At 37.3% G+C, this 22436-nt stretch overlaps 2 protein-coding genes across 2 annotated transcripts in view; both read left to right on the forward strand.

The window, feature by feature from the left end:
- The first annotated feature begins 539 nt into the window (after nt 1–539).
- GCG (glucagon) lies at nt 540–11410 on the forward strand. Its single transcript, XM_023931112.2, has 7 exons — nt 540–724; nt 4562–4662; nt 5035–5196; nt 5904–5957; nt 7558–7695; nt 9782–9925; nt 10911–11410. Exons 2-7 carry the CDS (start codon nt 4565–4567, stop codon nt 10933–10935), a joined length of 621 nt encoding a protein of 206 aa, XP_023786880.1. The 5' UTR covers nt 540–724; nt 4562–4564; the 3' UTR covers nt 10936–11410.
- A 4615-nt stretch (nt 11411–16025) lies between these two features.
- Nucleotides 16026–22436, forward strand: part of DPP4 (dipeptidyl peptidase 4) — a 40150-nt gene continuing 33739 nt past the window's right edge. The window contains exons 1-2 of the mRNA XM_086898585.1: nt 16026–16309; nt 16384–16468. Of these exons, the coding sequence (XP_086754711.1) occupies nt 16304–16309; nt 16384–16468 (91 nt within the window). The 5' untranslated portion in view covers nt 16026–16303. The remainder of the gene's footprint in view (nt 16310–16383; nt 16469–22436) is intronic.

The following is a 22436-nucleotide window of genomic DNA, read 5'->3' on the forward strand; positions in this document are numbered from 1 at the left end:
AAGTGAGTATGAATTGTCTTACGGTAACATTTACAAATTTGGAATTTTACATCTAAGGCTAATCAAAACATTTTATAAAATTTCACCTCTGCAAGGCATTGCACAGTGGGTAGCTGTCGCTGCAATATTTCACATTTCTTCATATTCATTATATTGGCACAAGATCACTTGAAGAATCATTCAAGGTCTTTGGGAAAATTGTGCTTATTTTTAACAGTGGATTAAATTTATAAACTCTGATTTAAAATTGATAAGTGAAAACAATGCTATTGATGTCTATAGAATCAGAATTCTAAATATTAAATGTGGCAAATCAGAAATTGGAGAAATTGCTGCCCTGATTGCAGGCACCTTTTGTCCACTGTTTGTCATGTTAATGCCCTTCTATTTGATATTTACTACTTTGGACATTGCTACCTCACTCCTTTTGCAAATCCGTGTTAGCATTGATGTCATAAAGTAAGCAGAATGAATGTGTGAAATTGCTTGTAAAATTATCAAATGAAATGAATAGCAAATATGATGACTTTTTTTTTAAGTTGAATAAGGAAACTGTCAGCAATGATGCACTCCTGTAATGCTTACTAGAGCTGAACAGTATATATATAAGTCTGTGCAAAAGAGGCAGCTAGGCAGAGCTCAGGATCCTCAAGGCTTGCCATAGTTGCAGAAGAGAGAGTAGCTCTTTCTGCAACTGCCACGTATCACTTCAAAGTATAATAAGGTAAGATTTATATCAGCTACCAGTTATTTATTTGAGAAAGCTGAGTGCATTATCTGCATTGTGTTGCCCAAAGTTTGCAATAGAGGTGAAGATCTTTTAGCAAATCGGTGTTTTCTTCTGAGGTTATACTCACTGATATTTGGAGTTAATGACATCATAATTTAAATCTTTTGATGTATTGATTGCTTCAGCAGAGAATGATCCGAAAAAGGGAAATCAACAGTTTGTGTTGCAGAATTAATTGAAAGAAGGAAGATAAACCATGAGAACATGAAAGACAAGCACTGTAGTAAGAATTTAAATGAGACACACAATTATTGAAATTTATATTTTTATCGCCTTTAGTATCTTCTGTAGAGATATTTAATTAATGTGAGTTTAAAATTATTCACTCCTTATAGATACTGCCTAAATATGAATCAATGAGGAATAAGTTAGAAGCGTGGAGACAAATTCAGTGGGTTTATGTAGACACTGATTTAAAACTGTACAAGACAGATTGTAACCCTCTGACCCTACAGACTGTTACTCCACTGCCCCATTTTTAGTTTGTCTCAAGCAACTTTTATTTTCACATCACTGTAAGATCAGAAAAGGAAATTATATAGCACAGAAGTAAAACTAAAACTTTTCAATAGTTATTGTGATTATTGTATAAAATATAATTTAGCCTTCCATCCTGCTATGGAATTCCTTAGACTAGAACTGTTGGATTTTACAGAACTTTCCACAAGGCATTATAGAAAGGTAGGTAAATTAGACGTAAAATACATCTACTGGAAAAAGTTATTTATTTATTTATAGATATTTTTGCTATTTGCAGACAGCTTCATGTCAACAGAAATCTATTTTATTCATTCATGCATGCTCATATGAAAATATTTCCTTTCTTTACTGTTTTTTTAATGTAACCTCATAATTTCTATTTTTAAACTGGAAGTAAATACAAATGTGACATTGAAAGATTTTTCTGAAAACTCAGTGTAATTTAGCTAGTTAAAATTGTACATAGGTACAAAAAATCTACTACATCTGTAGAAGAATATATTAGAAAACTAGAAAAATAAGATTGGTAAAGGAAATAATATTAAAATAGATCAAACAAATATCTGATCAATATTTGAGAGGTATATTTGTTACACATTTCTGGTGGTTCAAAGTGAGATGTCTTATTTTCTCATTTTAAATCAGAAAGAAATGAAAATATTTTCATTATTCTAGATATGCATAGGAATAAAAAATTTCTTTTTAAGATTGGCTTTAGTTTTCCTGCATCTTGACATTAGGTTTCCATGGATTTTAGCAGTATCTACTGGTGACCAAAATAACTTAGAGCAAATAAAACATGTCTTCTGATTGAGAAATTAATTGATTAGCCAGCATAAACTAAGAAAATACTATTTTTCTGATCATCTCTTTTTCTCTATAAAACATATCTATATTACCAAGAATAAAATTGCAATTTCTTCTTTTAAAACTGTATCCTGTTTAACTTGTCAAGAACTGTTGTTGCTGGTTTGACTTACCAATGTCAAGTACTAAATGTTGAAAAAACAAAACTGATGCTAACTTTTTTAAAGCACATATTTGACAGAAGGTTAATAGTTTTTGGATAAGCTTATTTTATTAATAAGGATTCTCAAAAATTTTATAAATTTCAAAAATTGCGTTTATACATATTTTGTTTTAATAATCTCCCAGTTTTGGTTCTGAAAAATTAAGAAAACAGCTGAGAATGCATTTAACTTCAATCTTAGTACTTAAGGAATAAAGTTGCCAGTGGGACTCTCCACATCTCAAAATTCTATAGGCCTGAGATACTAGAGTCAAGATAAACAGAAATTGCTGAATATCTCTTTACTGACTACAGTGACTTCAAATTTTTTTTTAATAATTTTATATAAAAGAAAAGCTTTTGGTGTTGGATATTTCAATCCACCTCAGTGACTTAGGTTTATGGATAATCTGGATCACAATTTAATAAAACTGCAGGCAGCTGTAAGCTAGGACTGTTAAGCAGGGCTAATTTACTTATGTATGCTATAATAGGCAGATTTTATCTGGTGTCCAAGTCCAGGTTTATTCATTTTCAGCTGTATCAGCTACCAGAGGGGTCAATCAAACCATTTTGAAACAACCACAACAGAGTCATTTCCTAAAGAATAGGCAGAGTGTTTGTTCCATTGCCAGAAGCCTAGGAAATGTGAAATTATGCATTCCTTGAGATAAACATTGGATGTCAGTGTTGCACCACCAAATTACAGCTCCAAATGAAACAGTGAAAATGAGAGTTCAGTGCTACAGTCCGGCTTTTAACAAGACTGACTACATGACTGCTGTACTATATGTTGGAACCATAGCAATGTATGTCCAAGCGAAGGGGTCAACTCTTGTACACCAGGACATTGCACAAGGCAGAAATGAGTCTCCAGACATTGATAAAAAGTGAATAACACTGGCAGTGGCTTCTGGTGGAGAGAGAGAGAAACTGACTCCATTGCTTAATAGTAAAATCCATCAGAAAATATTATAGTTACACATTAATTTTCCTGAGTTTGATCAATATTTGATTAAGATTCTTTATTACCTCAAGTATTTTGATACTGATACTGAAGTGTTCTAGTAAAATATTCATATTATTCAGTAAGATTCTCCTGAAAATCAGGCCTCACAAAGTATCAGTCCAATAGATTCTTCCTAACCATTGGTAAAATGCCTGCCAACAGTCAAGCTTTGCATCTCCAACTATAAGTTATTTTAAAACAGATGGAAGAAACAGGTTTCAAAAAAAATCTGCTATGAAGGGGCAGACTACTGGGGCAGAGTAGAAATCCTACAGCAGTAAGATTTTTGATGCAGATTACCTTTTCAGAGGTGTTCATATAACCCCCTCATTTGCCTTTCTCAGTGCAGAGCCAACTCTCAATCTCAAAATAGATCAATCTGCATTTTGATTGCACATCATTCCCTAATAATTTTCTAAGACTTCCTCCAGCCCATAGTATATTTAAATTCAGTCTATTGTGACAAGGCATTACAATAGAGAAGATTTATATATTCACTCAGACTTCCTTATTTTATAAATCATTGACCTTCAGTAAGTAACCCCTGCAGTGGAGCCTCAGGAGTAGGGTACAGATTACATTTAGTGGTAAGGATGTTTTGTGACCAGGACTTACTTTGCTACCACTTTACTTCAAGGCACTTGTGTCCTATTTCCCTTTGTTTTTCAGACCTTATCATAAACCTTAATAGGAAAATGCTATGAATTGCAGAAGGGCTTTTTCAAATGCACAAGTATCAGCCCAAGTACATGATGAAATCATTTCCAGTGACATTCTGCTGATGTGAACTCATTGCAACTTCCATGAGAAAGAAAGGATGGGGAGCTGCTATTGTGACAATATTCTCGACAAAGATTTGCTCTGCTTTTTCTCTAATGAATGATCTGGGGAAAAAAAATCACAGTCACATCACTACCCCCTGTTTTGCAATAGAACAGTGTTACAGATCTAGTTCTTGCCATCAGCAGAACACAGAGCAAAGGAGAGAACAGGCCTTTATCCTCACGTTGCAAAAGACAGTGAGGATGCACTTGCTCTCAGCTCTCATTGCATTCTAGAACACAGAGTAGAGCCTAAAGACTGCAACAGCGACTGCATCTTTTGAATGCCTACCCAAGGCCCTAAAATGTCATCCACTGAACACGAAACCCATCCTAGAAGGCTGGGTTCAAGTTTAGATCAGCACTAAGGATGACTTTTTTCGATATAATTGATTCAGACATACATAAACATTATAACAGTTTTCTTTGTTGCTTTATTTCTGTTTTGACAGGCAATGAAAATGAAAAGCATTTATTTTGTTGCTGGTCTTCTTTTAATGATAGTTCAAGGCAGCTGGCAAAATCCTCTTCAGGATACAGAGGAGAAATCAAGGTAAATTCTTTAGACCAAACTTTTACAAATACTTGGCCTGAACTTTGTTTTCTTACACTTTGAAGCCAAACATACTATGATTTCAAGATAGCTTTATGCAGTACTTGACCTACCATTGAAATTGACAGGGTTTTTAATATTGCTAAGCCTAGCACAGAAATTTGATGTATTAAAACAATAGATACCTTATTTATCCAAGAAGACTGTGTTAAATCCACTATACGGATTCCTTTTACCAGGCAGCTACTGATCAATATGTCACTTGCTTTCACTTTGTGGGAGTAAAAAATAGTATTGTTAAAAACAAAAATCAATACACCTGTAGACTCTACCGCAACCATTGCTGATTAACAAGGTCTAAACTTTTCACAGATCATTCAAAACTTCCCATTCTGAACCAATAGAGGAATCTAGACAGCCAAATGAAGTGAAACGTCACTCACAAGGCACATTCACCAGTGATTATACCAAGTACCTGGACACCAGACGAGCTCAGGACTTTGTGCAATGGTTAATGAGCACTAAAAGAAATGGGTAAGCATTTTGGTCACATTGATACAGATCTTCATGCACAGAAACAGCCAAAAATCTAGCCAGTTAATTTTCTTATGATATCAGCTTCCCATCCCAGACCATGCATAAACCTCAAATAAGTAAAGTATTTGAGGAGAATTTTTATATACAGTCATGGAATCATTTAGATTGGAAACGACCTCGAAGATCATCAAGTCCAGCCATTAATAGAATATTACTGTATTATTAGAAATGAGAAACATGAAAAAAATCAATAAAAAGGATTTGGCTAAATCAAAGTGCAGTATCTGATATGCCACCTAAAAAGACTGTCTCAGCCTCTTTGGGGCAGATTTTCTCAGTGAATCAATTAAGTTCAATATGAATAAGATACATAACTATAATGTACAAGTCTGGGACGTTAAACCTTTAAAAATTTTCCTATCTATGGATTCTCTAATTGTGATGTTTCATTTGTGAAAAGGCAGCTGAAGTGTAGGTTTTGTTGACCACTGGATAATTCACCAGTATCATCACTATAAGTATAAAGTAAAAATTTCTACACATTGTACTAATTTAAATTCATATGTTTGAAATATAACGAATATAATATTCACCTATTAGTCATGGGAATTTACCAGAATATTTAAATAATAACCAATAAAACTTACGTGGGCTCTGCACTTTACTGGTAATAATGATCTAATGATTGTGCAATTTCATGGCAGCCAACAAGCACAGGAGGACAAAGAAAATGACAAAGTCCCTGACCAGCTCTCAAGGTATTCTATTTCACAATCTCAATTCTATCTCACAATTTGTTATTTGAAACCAGTTTGAGTTCATTTTCAGTTAAACAAGAAAGAGAACAACTAGTATTCTTTGCAATGTTACCACAATCAAAGAAATATTAATCGAATACATTATTTCACACCTGCTTTTTACAAGGAAAGAAGAAATATGTCTCTCTTATTTATTCCTGTACCTGTGTTCTATAGCTATATTCAGTGGATGCAAGGAATGCAACGGAATGAGAATACATTTTAGGAAAGCACATTTCAGGTAATCAAGGAGAGAAGAGAATAACATAAAAAGAAAAACTTGGTAGAGAGAAAAGCTGAAGGAAAAATAAAAAAAAGCAAAAAACCCCACATAATGTTGAAGAATAAAAAAAACAATGAGAAGATTAGTGAAAGGAAGATGGCCAGGAAAATTTGCAGAGAGCTGATTACACATGATGCAATATTCAGCCCTCAGCACTCAGTCTCATGTTACTTAAACCACTTATTACAGAAAGGAGAACACAAGACCTGCCAAAGGCCAGAATTCTGTTTCTTAACTGTGTTTTTGAGAAAGGGTTAGAGAGATTAGAAATTTTAAATAAATAAAGAAGAAATCAAGTAAGTGTTTTTGCAAAACAGATTAAAATACCTGTATTAATATGTTCTCTTGTCAGAAAATCCAAAAAGGACAGTCCAGATCACAAAGATCCTTACATTCACACTGTCAACATTAATAACAAACTTGTAATGTTTCCGCTTCATTGAAACAGCATATCTCATAAAAAAATTAACATTTCATTAAAAATGTTCCAAACAACTCTAGTTAGCATGCTGATGAAAAGTGCAGATGGTACTAAATTAGGAGGAATGGTGACATCCCAAGGAGAAAAAAATAATAGAAAGAGCTCGATTTGGGCAGAAATTAGCAAATCCTGAAACAGAAATGCAAGTGAATTTATCATGGAAAATATTCCATGACATGTCTACATCTCAGTGCAGTTTGCCTTCACAAGAGCCACTGTAACATAATTGTGTGTTATATCAGAGAAAAAACCACAATGAGGTGTAGGGAGGGAGAAGATGTCTTTAGTAAGATGGAGTTGATCAGGCTTGAAAGTTTTCCAAGGCTATGACTTGATCAGAGTGATGATAAAGGTGTTCATAAAACAACTCAAAATGTAAATTTGAAAGGAATTAAGTCTGAATAGTTTGGCTCAGAAATAATGAAGGTGAAAGTAGGGGGAGCATTTAACAAAGGGTAAAAAAAAGCACATCTGAATAAGACAATACAGTTTCTAGCTCATACTTAATTAGTCTAGCAAAAGACCATTCCAATACAACTGTAATTGCTTTCCACACCTGGAGTTGTTCAGAACTAGTTCAGGAATCTCTGCACAAAACTGAGTTGCATAGTACAAGCAATACCTTCAGAACTGAAACCTAACAAGAAAAAATATGCCAAGATCACTTTGACGTGCAAAAGGAACCCCTCTCTCCTACAGAAATGCTAGTCTGGCAAGTGGGAAATTAAAATCAATAAAGATTGATAAAAAGTTAAATTCTTACCCAGTCTGCTCCTATGGTACTGCTCTTCTTTCAGCAATGCAATCTCCAAGCGTCATGCTGAATTTGAGAGACATGCTGAAGGCACCTACACCAGTGATATCACCTCTTATTTGGAAGGTCAAGCTGCCAAAGAGTTCATCGCTTGGTTGGTGAATGGACGAGGAAGAAGAGAGTAAGAATCCATCCATTCCTATTATTAAATTTTGCCTAGCATTTGGGATTAGAAATCATGTCTGATGAAACTTTGATGTGTTTTTGATCATTCTTGCTGTACTTTATGTCTTTCATATTAGAAGATATTCTGTTGGTGATTAATGACCACTTAACACTATTAAGTTCAAATACAGATTAAAACCTGTTCAGTATGCTGTTACACTCTAAAAGGTCAAGTTTTATTTAAGGTCAACACACCTAAAAGTAAACCAGACCTTCTTCCTCTAACTACCACCTTTCCCCTTCACATAACATTGCTTACAGCCTCCTTAACTCTCATTGAAATTATTCAAATCAGTGCTATCTTAAATTGCCTTCTCTTTTCTCCTTTTGCAGTCCATCTTTTCCTCTGCAATATTTCCAAGATTAAATTTTTACCAATGTCATCAGGTGTATTCTATGTGCTGATCATTCCCAGCAGTAACTAATAACATCTTTTCCTCTTCCCATGCTTCTCAGAGTTTCCCCAGACTGCTGCTGCCGTAACTTATCTTTCTTTTTAAGATGCCTCTGATTCTTTTGCTGTGGTTTGTGGTTCCCTGGACACAACGCTCCACTAATGGTGTTACCTACCCATGATTTCTTTCATTTCTACCTTGTTCTCCACATACTCATTGCAGATTTCACTCTCCACTTCATGTACTCCCTCATGACATTACATCTTTTGTCATGATGGTCTTACACTTAGAAGGGCATTGCCATCAGTATCCTGCAGGCACCTTCTGCTCATCTATTCCCAATCCTGCATGGTTAGGAGCTACACCATGCAGCTGCCACTCCCCACCTTTTAACTGTTCTGTACTTACTTGTGCCTTTAGACTGTAAGCTCTTTGGGGCAGGGATTTCAGTTCATCCTCTGATTAAATATTTTACCAGCTGTAAAGTATTATGTAAGTCTCTCGCATTACATAAAAAAATAATAATAATAAATAACAATAAAATACAGTCTGTAAGACAAGATTGTGTGTTGTAGTTAAGGAAGACTAAATAGGTAAAAGTTTTGTAAATATTGACAATTTCCCAAAAATGCAGAGTTAAATAAATTAGGTCAGCTGTGCAGAGAAGGAAAAAGCTGTTTCCCCTTCCTAGTTATATTCAGACTTCCACTTGTTTTTCTGTCATGTTTTTTATTTTCATGAGCAGAAATAAGGTATTTCTGTGTCAATTTGAGAGAAATACAGCCTCAACTGAACTTAAAAACCTAGGTGGGCAACTAATTTTAGACAACACCTCTGCTTTCCAGTATTTAGTACTATTTGTGATTGAACTTGCATATAGCCTTCCTTGAAATGAACCAGTCTGCCTGTCATTGGATCCAGGGCTCAGGGTGCTTCAGCCCACCTTAATGAAACCATCAAACTCTTCCTATATTTGATGTGATGAAACAAGAGAGGAAAGTTTGCTAAATAAAACTCTGGTTTTGGCAAACTGGTTTTCCAGCAGTCAAAAAGGAATAGAACAAGAATCAGGATCTGACTCCAAGTATAAAATGCAACACTATGATTTTACATCAAACAAACACATAGGTTTCATAGAGGTGCTTTAAGTGAGCTATTTCAATCCCCCTTCTGGAAAAAAAAAAATTAAAAATTGCTGCTCTTAATAATTCTTATTAAGAATAAGGATTCTAACGAAACACTATTTTAAGTAAATAAATAGGCTTTATGTCCAAATAAAACAGAAAAAAGTATGAAAATTTGACTGTAATGTTTTAGTAGTGGTATTTCTTAATAGTTCCTAGTAAATGTACTGATGCCTAATCTACATGGCATAGACATTGAAGACAAAGATATATTTTTGCTTCTTTGGCTTCTTCAAAATTGCTGGAGGAGTTTAGGCTCACGGGCAGGAACAGCTGTCTGTTCTGAAAACAATGCCTCAAAAGATGTTCTGGCATGCCTTGTGCTATGCTGAGCCATAACATCATGCTCAACCCTTAACTCCTTAAAATCACAGGGAAGTCTATTAGAACCCTGTAGTAAGGCCCTTTAGAGTGGTTTGTTTGTTTTAATCTGCACATTGTTGATAATTTCTTACCTTTGAAGTTTCCCAGAAAAAGCTCTTGTGGCTGAAGAAATGGGTCGGAGACATGCAGATGGCACTTTCACGAGTGATATCAACAAAGTCCTTGATGACATGGCAGCCAAAGAGTTCCTAAAATGGCTAATTAACACAAAAGTTACCCAAAGGTGCCTGGATTTTATACTATTCTTAATATACTGATGTTTAAAATGTATTTGTCACACCTGAGGAAAATACTACTAATTTTTCTCTTAGCTATTGATATATTTGGAATATGTTGCAAACTTTGTTACAGACAGATGAAGAAGGATAAGACACTAAATGCAACTCATTCCAAATATTATTTGAAACTTCATCAATGGTGAACCTCTCTAATAATTTCCCATTTAATTTGAAAGTAATTTTGCCACTAAATGTTACCAGAAGTCAGGTCATATTAAATTACTGAAAAATAAAGCTTTGCTTTGCAGGGACCTTCTAAAATCAGAAATATTTATTGGTAAAATTGCACCAAATTGATCATTTTTTAAAGACTGTGATATAAAAGACTGACTTAATATGCAGCTTGTCATTAGTAATCTGAGCTCCTGACAGGTGATTGTTTAGGAACCCCTGCTTTAATTTGCCTGTTTGTAAGCAAAGCAGCATTTTCTAAATGAGCACTATGAACAGGTTAATATTTAAGAATTATTTGTTAAAATTAACAAAGCATTTAAAAAATAATTAAATGCTAATTCAAAACACATATGAATGGCCAGATTTTTTAAAATGTTGGCTATATCCTTTGCATTATTAAAGCACCCCAAAAGACTAGGTGATTTTGGAAATCTGAAACAAATATTGTCTCAAAAAATTTAGAAGGTGTAGTTAAAATACAGTTTTTATTAACATGTTACTATTTTTATGTTTGTAGTTCAGGATTGAAACAAACAATTTAGGAAAAGAATCTATTAGAAACTAGTAAAATGCTTTTCCTTTAGGAATAATTGTTTTCAATCTGTTATTAGAGAGATGCTTTGAGAGGTCTGTGGAACTAACATCTGCTCACTCTTAAACAGAAAAAATATGTTCCACACATATTTCATAAATCTTGGGAGACTTAGAATATTTCCTAATTGCTGCTGCTTTTTTTCTTTTTTTTTTTTCCCCCAGAGACCTTTTGGAAGAATACCAGTAAAAATGCAGAATAAAATGGGATAAATGAAGATCTTCATTTCATCAACTGCCAGTTATTAAGAGATTCTGAAATCTGTATTCTGTCATTTACATTTGGTGTAACAAAGCTATGTCACCTTGCATGCCAGGAAATAATTGTACTATAGTTTAGTGTTGCCAAAGGTTTATATATGGAAAACCTGTTGTCTAAGGGATGGTTTTCTTAACAGCTTTAAGACTGTGAAAGTTCAATAACTTCATATTTTCCATTTATTAGGACTAAAGTAACTCCATTTATATTTAAGGATAAAATTATTTTTCTAAAAAAATTACTTCTACACACAAATTATTTAATCACCAATTATATGTGTTATTCTTAAGGGGCTGGCAGTTACAAATGCCTGAGCAGTGAATATCCCTCTTAAAACCTTTGTTATAAAAAGGCTAAGCTTTAAGGATATTAAATGATAGCCTTAAATAAATTTTTTTCAAGCTTCCTTCCTGTTGACTTCTCATGTGTACATGCCATGTTCCTCTTTGCAGTCCATTTCATTTTATTCTGTTTTAGTGTCACTGAGATCTTACAAGTGGTTTGTTTGGAATTATAAAACAAACCCAGCATTGTCTTGTCACGTTCTCTCTGCAGCGATTCCCAGAAAAGAGCTGTGTGAACTTTGAACTATCTTTAGGTGAAAAATGAATCATGTAAGATGAAGCTAGAGGGGGGAAACATGACTGAAGAGACAATTATTCTTCATTCACATAAATTCTGGCTCAGAACAGGAGGACAGCTTTGAAAAATATTAAGTGCAATATACTCTGTAAATGGGGAAATTGTCCTGGAAATTCTTCATATTTTACAAGATTACCAAGTCAAATCAACGCTCTCTAATTTGTGTTTTATTCCTTCCTTCATTCTTCCTCTGAGAATCACTTTTATGTGCTGCTACCTCCTACGTCCAATGACTACCCAAAGCCCCTTTTCTCCTTGCTATTTTAGCAATATACAAGGGATCTATATTAAAATGTCCTAAAGGGCAAGTGGTTTAAAAGAAATCCAATGTTCTTAACAAGTATCTAGTAGAAGGTGATATGAAATAGGACCATTGTTGAATCATAATTAGTACCTATAGTCTTTGCTAGGAATAAAATTTTTATGGGAATAAGTTCTTTAAAAGCATCTGAAACTTCCACTTGGAATCTAAAATTTCCGTGAAAATATTAGATCATTCTTCCAAAATGCTGTAGGAATGAATCTTCTCTAATTTCAGATCAGAACAGGTCAGACCCAATTTGGCATCTTGATCAGCTTCTTGGCTGCAACAAAAAGCTGTCCTAACATCCCAACTTTAACATTTTAAACTCAATAGAATCCTGCACTAAAAAAAAAAAAAAAAAGTCATAGCATCCAAAATACAACTAAAGATAAGAAAAGAAAAAAAAAAGGTGGAGGCTATGTATACATATTATTTGATTATTTAATCCCATTTATACACAGTGGTTTGGGTCCAAGTGGAACTGGAAAAGATTCAGTTATACATGGATACATATGGTCCAGGATAAAATGGTACAAGGTAACTTCTGTTTCCACTGACTGCCTTTGAAATGTTTTATTTCACTTTGTCCAGGATATTTTAGTGTTCTGAAGGACAGGATTCCACAGTTACAAATCCATTTTTCTGCAGTGTCTGTCACCAGGGATGTTGAGCCCCTCCTGGTGATGGCTTTGTCAGCTATGAAAATAGTGGGCTTTCCACACTTTTAAAAATTATATGCTTTAGCAACAGAGGGCTATAAATTATTTTCTTGAGATTATGCAGCTTGTCTGGAAAACAACAAAAACATTTAACCTCTAATTTTCTAAGTCTTGATCTAGAGCGTGAATCAAAATTAACCCTTTCTTCACAAGTGAGATGAAGCTGAGCTTGTAATCAGAAATATCAAACACATGTTTCAGCTCAACAGGACTAGGATTTATATATCCTGAAATCACAGAGCAAGTCCATATGGCACCAGTAATAAGGTATGCCCTGGATATTTCTCACACATGCTACATGCAGTGAATAGTATAAACATAGGGAGAAATAAGTCACAATCTCTTTGTCTTTACTACACTATAGCTCTGTGTATTGCATATGTGCTGCCTTGAACTTCCAGGTGGCCTTATATTTAGGTGTTCCCACTGTATTTTATTTGCTGAGAGTGCGGCATCTTTCCTCCTCCGTACTATTTATAAAGTATCTGGAAAAATAAGCATATTGCAGTAAAACATGACAACTATTTGGAATTAATACCAAAAAAAATAAAAATTAAAAAAAAAAAAAACACAAAAGAAAACAACAGAAACCTGACATATTCTAACCATCCAGCTGTGCTCAGAGGACATGTAAGAATTCAGTTCCCAGAAAAATAATTTTCTAAAGAAAAACACACAAACTTGAAAGAATTAAGTGACATCTGCTACTAACTACATTTAAATTGTTGTCCCAGTGACATAATCACATAAAACAGGGATTTTTCTTTCTTGATTTACAGTTAACACTCTCTTCACAATCCTCTCAAACAGAACCAATGCAAAGGTGTGTTACAAAACTGTCATGCCATTTCAACTTTCAATGCAAAGAAAAAAATGAAACTCCACTATTCAGTAAAGCCACTGAATCCATACTAAACTTTATCCAGCCTATATTTTGTCTCCCACAGAAACACACTGAGAAATCTGGAATACATCATTGCACCTGTAAACTGTACACATTTTAGTCATTTTAGTCACTTTTTTTTTTTTTTCATTCTGCAGAGAGCTTAAGTTTTACATTTTTGCAGTTTGACTCTTCCAAATATTTCTGGAGGAAAGGCTCAAATATATAAACAGATGTCTAACAAAGTCTTGAGTTTTACTGAGGCTAGAAGTCTGAGGAAGGCATTGCATCCACCAACTGTTTGGGAAAGCCAAACTCAGGCTGAAAGCTGTATTTTCATTCTTTTCTAGCTCTTTGCAAACATGCAACTTCCTTATGAATACAACTGCGTTGAACATACAACATGAAGCTACAGCTTCTCAAATTTCATCATGTAGCAGCCACTGCTGGATAGTAATTTTTTTAATTTCTTGGCATGATACTAATACAAATCTGATTACAAAAGAACACCACTGTATAAAGTACCTTGAAATATTTAGCTGGAGGAATTTTTTAAGTCTCAGGCTATCACAAAAGACAAATATCACAAAAGAAGCACAACCATAACAATTATTTTTGGACTCATGGGTGTTTTGATCTGTCAGGAGGAGGAACTTGAGATTTTTTTCAAGTTGTGGAGAATAACGGTTAGGAACTATTACAACTAAATGGAAAACATATTCCACTTTACTGACTCTTACTGCATCACTCAGGTGATTCTGCCAACAGATTTGGGTCCTGCAAGTGTCTCCACCATGATCAGAGTCAGAGCCACTGTAGGTTATCAAAAATTTGATCTAGACATAGGAAGCCAGATTTCCAAAGGCACTTAAAATTGTGTCCCCACAGAAACCAGCAGTAGCCAGCCATATGCATTGGCGGTACTGCTCCATTTTTTTTCTCCTTAGAATTCACCACTGAGAAACTTTAAAACATAGCATATAATCTCTCAAAATATTACTGCAACTTGGCTATGAAAATCTACAAAACATTCAGGTACATTTTTTCACAAGACTAACATAATTTGACTGTGTTGTATTTTGAGACATTGCGATGATCACTACTTAAATGATTACTACTTAAATATGTTGTGATTTCTACTCAGTAGGAAAAGGAAAATTCACCCTGGGGTGAGGGTTGGTGGTGTTTTGTTTTCCTTCTTGATTGTTGATAAGACAAACCGATGCACAGTATACCAAACTGATATTTAAGTGGATCTGCATGAAATTCTGAAACATTGGTCATGCATTTTACCGCATATAATGAGATGCTACTTTGCAAAGTAATGTAAAACACTGTCAATTCACTGTGATTTTACTTTATAGAAGTGGCCTTATCTGTAGTTGGAGATTAGCGATTGCAGCAGATCAGATGCTCCATGGGAAATGTACACTGTAATACCTGGAGCCACTGTCAGGGCACATTAATGACATTCCTAAGGTAATCTGATATAGCCAGCACAGCCTGAATTCCTGATTAGTACCAACTGCTGCCTTCAAGGAGAATGGTTTACAACAATGGGCAAGAAAATGTTTGAATCTAGATTAAATCTAAATTCTATAGACACATCTTTAATGTTTGTAAACACTTTGGTTATACTAAAGGAGACTTATTTATCACAAAAAGCTATTATCCCACTTCCAGACACCCATGTCTTAAGAAACAGCAGCAGAATGTTAAATGCTGTGCTCCATCTGCAGGAGTAGAATGAAGGAGCAAGCAGCATAACCTTTCTGAAAGCTTTGACAACTCCTTTGAAGGCAAGACTAAGAACATTTGCTATTTCCCTTGACTTGCAATATTGCTTCAGCAGATCATATACTTTTTCTGTTACATTTCTCAACTTGAAAGATACCTGCATCTGTCTCTGGTAACTACTAGTGTTCTGCAATTAGAAAGGGAAAATCTAACATGGATAGAACCAATAGTACCACTTATAATTACTTTTTGGAGGCTAGAGCTCTTAAAAGAATTTAGAAACTCGTTTTTTTTAATATTCGGCAACACTCAGCTTTTTGAACAATCAAAAGCTTTAAAGTTTTGATTTACAGGTTATTCTATCTTTTCCAACTATTTGTCCTACTTTCTCAGCACATACTCAAAACTCTCCTTGGAAAGGGAATTATTTTATGTAATAAAAACGGTCGCTTCAGCACAAAATTTTAAACTTTTGTCCTATACTTCCATTTTCTGCTGTTAATTTAAAAACCCACTTAGCAGACTTACATATCTATTTCCAGTGCAAAAAAAACAAACTATATATATAAGTTTATATATAAGCCCTTCCTGCAATTTTGTCAGTTTTTTCATGACTTGACTGTCAGAAAAAGAAGTTCAAAGAGCAGAAACTTTACAAGAAATGCTGGTGTTATCACAACATTGGGAGCTTTTCCATCAGCGCTTGAAGGCATTTCAGGTCTGGGCCGTTATCTGATTTCCGACAGGAATCCCACCGGGGTCCCAAGTCCCTCCTCTGCCGCGCACAGCTGCGGCACCGCGCTCCCGGGCTGTGAGCTGGCGGCGGAACCGCCGCTCAAACCGCAAAGCCAGCAGAAAGCCGGGCTCTTGCACAAGCCCCAGCGCCTGCCGCTCCCCAGGCAGCCGCCCCCAGCCCCCGCCCAGCGCCGCTCAGGAGCGGAGCCCCGCGGGCACGGCGGAGCCGCAGCGCGCTCGGCTCCATCGGCGGAGCTGCCGCGCCCGCCCCGCTCCGCGATGCCGGTGGGTGAGGGGAGGGTGGGCGGCAGCACGGGCAGGGCCTGCGCCGCCGGCGGCTGACGGGACTTCTCTTGCAGAGCTTCCTGAAGTGGCTGCTGGGGATCTTGGGGGTCGCCGTGGTTGTCGTGGCCATCACCGTGCCCCTGGTGCTGCTCACCCGCAGTAAGTGCGCGGCGCGGGGGAAAGTTCTGCGGAAAGTTTCTGCCTCAGGGAACGGGGTCCGCAGAGCTGGGGCTGCTGGAAACTGGGAAACTGGCAACTACGGCGTCTCACCAGAGAGGGTGGGGGGCGCGGGGACAATTAAAAAGTCTCTTAATTTTCTTTTATGCGCTGGTAATGATTAGAAGCATTGTCGTTTTCACTGGTTTCTGTTCTTCTTGTCGCCAAAGGCTCTCGAACCAGCAGTAAAATGCCAATTACTCATTTTTCTAGGGTGTATTGAAGAGATTGTATTTCCTCTCATGTGCTTCGGTTGCACAACTTTTGTTAACGCCGTTGAGTGAAATGATGATATAAATAGCGCAGTTACAGGGGTCAGAAAAGTACGGAGAGATTCAGATGTGGTTTTGGACTCTGACCAGTTCGTACTCTCCAGGTTGCCCTCGTAGCCCTGGATGTTAATGTGAAACAGCATTAAATCCTGATCGAGCAATGCACTGCCTTCAGCTGGTAGGACAGAGCTGCTCTCGGTTTGTGTTCTTACGATTAAGAGCTGAGCAGTCGTCATGTGTACAGTCACACGAAAAACTCTAAGGGAGGGCTTTCTAGGCTGGACCTAGCTCCGAGAAGTGCACCCCAAAAAAAGTGAAGATGTGTAAGTGAATCTTGACAACGTGTTCAGAAATGGTTTATGTGCACATAACAAAACCTGGGGGTTTTGGTGTGTCAGAGAGGCGGAGCTCGTGTCACCGGTGCTCATGTGGCATAATTTACATTAAACTGTTTTACACTTCAGCTCTATTAATATTAATATCAATATCACAGTCATTCAGAACTGGATTTTCAAAGTCCGGATATTTGAGTTACATGCCTTCTAGGCTGAAACTTCCATCAGTGGATGCCGAGTCTATTTTCTCTTATTTTTGGGCAGCTTTTTGCCACTTATCTCAAAAAAGCAGATTTTTGAGGTGACAAAAAATACTCTGAATTTCACAAGTGGGGAAGAGCAAGAGAAAGGGTCTTGATAACTAATCAGATGGATGTGTGCAGGCGTAACACCTAGTGAAAGAATTCAGTATGCAGGCCTGAACTCTGCTGAAGAGTTAGTACTTGTCTATCTTGATGCCAATGCTATATCTTACTGTAAATAAAGTGAGTTTTCTTCTTTCATAAATTGTAGCATAGGAGTTCTTTTGCTCTAGAAGTGGCTGCAATTCAAGATCAGTCATTCAGTTACATAGTAAATTCATTTTACTTCAAAGAGGCATTTCTGTTCTGTGATACACAGGATACAATCATGCTGTCAGCCTTGGCTTATGTCCTTTGGTTGTAAAAGAGTAGAACAGTGTGTCAGACTTTTTGCTGTTAGCTCAAATTAAGGCATAGAGAACACACCCAGGTAGTTCTGTAAGTCCCTCTGGGTAAAATAAGGATTGAGATGGATTGGTCCCAGTTCAAAAACTTGAATTCCTATCTCTTCACAAATCAGGCCAGCAGTAGCATATGAGCAACTGTGACCATTGTAGTTTGGGAACTGCAGAGTTCTTTTGAATTTTTGACTGAAGGGTGCTAAACAGATGTTTTCTGTTAGCTCAGAGTGCACAGGTGGTGTACTCATAAAGTAGTAATTTGTAGGTTAGAGTAATTAATCACTAGTTTGATAATATGGCTTTTATGAACAACCACAGGACACAAGAGTCAGCTGGGGATGCCTCTTGGGCCATGCAGGTGATCGAGTACAAAATGCAAGTGACAAAATTGCTTTGGGAAGGAGCAGCTCATGTGACTGTGATTATGTGAAATCAAAGTCTGCTCTGATAAAAATCCTCGTAATTGCAGTTAAATAGTTTTTATTTCATCCCAATGGTTCAAGCATTGTACAGGAAGTAAATATGACAGTTATTGATATAAACAGGTAATTTGAGTTTGGATTTCTTACCTTTGGTCTGCAGATGTTTTTCCTGCCATGCTTCTCCATACTAAGCTCATAAGCTTAGTATTCATGCAGCACATAATTAGTTTGATAAATGGTCTCCAGTGCAATGAAAGGTCATGAAATTTTGCCCCTGCAGCAGAGTTCTGGCTTTTTGGCTGGCATGTAGGCCTTGCAAGGTGAACTTCTGCTTCTTTTCTTGCAGACACTTAGCATGGACAAATTGTCCAGACTTAAATTTGCAGAGTGGTCCCCTAAATTGAGGTGCAGCCATTTACCTGGGAAAGAGGGCCTGCTGCCAGAACTCTGTACAAAATTCTATATCTCATTTAGATGCATGGCCTATTTTGACACCTCATTTTATATTTAATAACCACATGGGGCTACTTGCATCAAACAGTTTAATTTCAAAACAGCCTTGGGGCTTTTATTTGAAGTCTGCTGATCAAAGCATTGTTGTGCTTTGAGGAGCTATCCAACAGGTGGCTACAGTAACAAGTTGGTACCCTTAAAGCATGAGTATTTTATAAAAACATTTGGTCTGTTTGTTCATGATTCACCAATTTGCTTACACTTCTCACCTTTTTTTTTTTTCTTCTATAATCTTGAAAAATTTTTCAATAGTCCATGCAAAAGACAGATTGAAACATCCCATGTTCATGTATCCCTTTACCACTTCTCTAACTGCAGGTGTTGTTACAGCTGGGCAGGAATGCCAGGAGTGGGAGGATGAGCAGCCAGTGCTGAGAGCAGGAAGGAGACAGTGCAGTATTTATTGTTATTCTGCTGCCATGAGCACGTCCTAGCCTTTGAGTGAGGGTCCCATACAGCTGCCTTTCCACAAACCAGGTTTCTTCACCCACAGGTTTAATTCTCCAAGGGTGAGATATTCACTAAATGAGAAGGATCATCACCATCATGATGGGTATTATGTGTGTGCTTTTGTGGTCTTGTGATAGAAATGTGCCTAGGAGAGGCTGGAAGAGCACAGGAAGTCCTGGAGAACTTAATGACCTCAAGGTGTGTGAGTGTTCCATGTGAGTCTGAAAAGAAAGGGAATGGACATGTTTTCCTGCTTGTCCTTGACTTCTGGAACTGTCATTTAACTCAGTTATCTACTCTAATTCAAATGCTGAGTAATATAAAACCCCATTATCAACAGTAGATTGCTATCTGCAGAACACTTCTTATTTCCTTGCTTTGCATGAGATGGGGTAAATTTGAAAGGGATTCCAGAGCTATTGATTACCAAGTTAATGATTAAATCCTTTCAGGGAAATATCTGCAGCCCATGGAGTGGCTCTTGGATTAACTGCTCCAGGACATGTCACAGCACTCAGTCATTGGTTGTGGTGTCTCCTGAATGTCATGTATCAGCCCCTGGATATTGGATAGAATTCAGGATGAAGTGAGCCTTAGCCTGAGCTAGCAACATAGTTTTTACCTATTTTTTTGCTGGAATTCTACTTCAGTGCTCTAACTGGCTCATGGTAACTGGGGGCTGGAGCATACAGGAGGGGGAAAGAGTTAGAGTACTCTTTTTGTGTTGGAAGAGAATGGGCAAACAGCAGGTTTGGAAAAGCTAGCCTGAAATGTCTCTTCCTTTTCTGACCACTGAATCAGTCAGGAATCCCTTGCATCTCTCTCACTGCTCCTAAATAACATGCTTTGATTTCAGATCATTCTTGCTCTTCTGCTGTCACTTTAAAATGGCAATAGCCATTCACCTTTTCTGATTTTTATAACTTCTCTCTTTCTCATTATTACTGAACATCATGCTTGCACTTGTCTTTCCCTTTTTGTGGTTTTTCCAGTCTCTCTCGGTAGTGGTGAACACGCAGTAAAGCTTCCAATATTACTGCTTTTATAGTTTTCCATAGTTTGAAGTCAGTTAATTACTTGCCTCTTTTTTTTCTTTTTTTATTTAAATTACACATGGAAATTAGGAAAATGTGCCTTGACATTGGGGAATAAGCAGCACATATACCAAAAGTAATTTCTCAACATGGTTTCACTTTGGTATGGTGATCTGTCCTACCATAAACCTTACACAATTGTTAACTTGTTCTTTGCTTTAGACACGTTCTGATTTTGGCTGGGAATCAGGTAATTTTCTCCTGTAGCTAGTCCAGTGCTCTGTTTTGGATTCAGTGTGAAAAAAATGTTGATAACATACTGATGTTTTAGTTTTTGCTTGCTCTTAAGTCATGGATACCAGTTTCCCCAGGCTCTGCCAGCAGACAGGTGCACAAGGAGCTGGGAGGGAGCATGGCCAGGACAGCTGACCAGACCTGGCCAAAGGAGCATTTCATAACACAAAATGTCATGCTCACATGAACTGGGGGGTTGGCTGTGAGGTGCCAATTGCTGCCTGGACAGGCTGGACATTGGTCAGCAGGTGGTGAGCAAATGTATTTTGTATCAGTTGTCTTTCCCTGGCTTGTGTTCTTCTCGCTCCCCTTTTCATTACAAATATTATTACTATTATTAGGAGTATTATATTCAGTTTTATTTCTGTCATTAGCTGTTCCTATCTCAACCTATGGGTTTATCTTTTCCTGATTCTCCTCCCCATCTCCACTAAGCATGAGGGAGGAAAGAAATGAGTGGTATTTAGTTGCTAGCTGGGGTTAAACAATGTCAACACCTCACACCTACAGAAACCAGCTCAATTTTTCTCTGAAGAGAGGATGTCATATTAAAAGGAAATTCCAAAATTCAAACAGAATTGTTTACCAACTTTGTATGAGTACTACTTACGTAAAAGGTTAAGAGCCTTCTTTGCAGAAGGACTTAGAGTTATACTGTTGTAACAGGGGAATTATGATGTAACTATTTCTAGTATATCATTATGACAGTGGAAATATATATATATATATTTACTGCAGGGGTCAGACCAGGGTAGAGATGAATCATAGAATCATTAAGATTGGGAAAAACCTTCAAGCTCATCGAGTCCAACCTTTGATTGAACACCACTTTATCAACTAAACCACAGCACATCCTGTCATCTCTTAAACATTTTCAGGGAAGGTGACCCCACCACTTCCCTGGGCACTCCTTTCCAATGCTTAACCACCCTTTCAGTGAAAAAGTTCTTCCTGATGTCCAACCTGAACCTTCTCTGGCACATCTTGAGACTATTTCCTCTTGTCCAGTCACTATCTTCCTGGGAGAAAAGCCTGCTCCTCCCCTGGCTACAACCTCCTCTCAAGTAATTTTAGAGAGCAATAGCCCTGAGAGTTCCCCCTGAGCCTCCTCTTCTCCAGGAGCACTCCAGCTCCCTCAGCTGCTCCTCATGGGACTTGTGCTCCAGACCCATCACCAGCTCCATTGCCCTTCTGTGGACACTCTCCAACACCTCTGTGTCTGTCTTTAACTGAGGGGCCCAGAACTGGACACAGCACTTGGTGTGGCCTCACCTGTGCCAAGTACAAGGGGACAATCCTTTTCCTGCTGGCCACATTATTCCAGATGCAGGCCAGGATGCCTTTGGCCTTGGCCACTGGGGCACACGCTGGCTCATGCTCAGCCTGGCATTGAGCAGCACCCCCAGCTCCTCACCCACGGGGCAGCCGCTCTGCCCAGCCACTGCCCCAGCCTGTGGCGCTTCCTGGGGTCGTAACTCAGGATCTGGCACTGCTGAGCTCAGGCAGCTGGCCTCAGCCCATCAATGCATCCTGTCCAGATCCCTCTGCAGAGCCCTCCTGCCCTCCAGCAGAGCAACACTCCTGCCCAATTTGGTGTTTGTGAGCTTAATGAGGATGAACTCAATTCCCACATCCAAAGCATTGATAAAGATTATTAAACAGAACTGGCCCCAATACTGAGCATTGGAAGACAGTCATTTGGAGTTTAAAAAAATAAGTCTGTATGTGGAATTGTTGAAAAAGAAAACAAGAAAATTAAGTCTCTCCGAGGATCCTAAGAGTGAAAGAAGCAATTTTGCTTAAATATGAACATCCATTGACCTGTATACAATCCTCAAAGCCAGTAAAATGCTCTTGAATGTCAGTAATTACTTTGTTCTGTCAAAAT

The sequence above is a fragment of the Cyanistes caeruleus genome, chromosome 7 (genome assembly GCF_971803275.1).
Source record: "Cyanistes caeruleus chromosome 7, bCyaCae1.hap1.1, whole genome shotgun sequence".
Taxonomy (NCBI): domain Eukaryota; kingdom Metazoa; phylum Chordata; class Aves; order Passeriformes; family Paridae; genus Cyanistes; species Cyanistes caeruleus.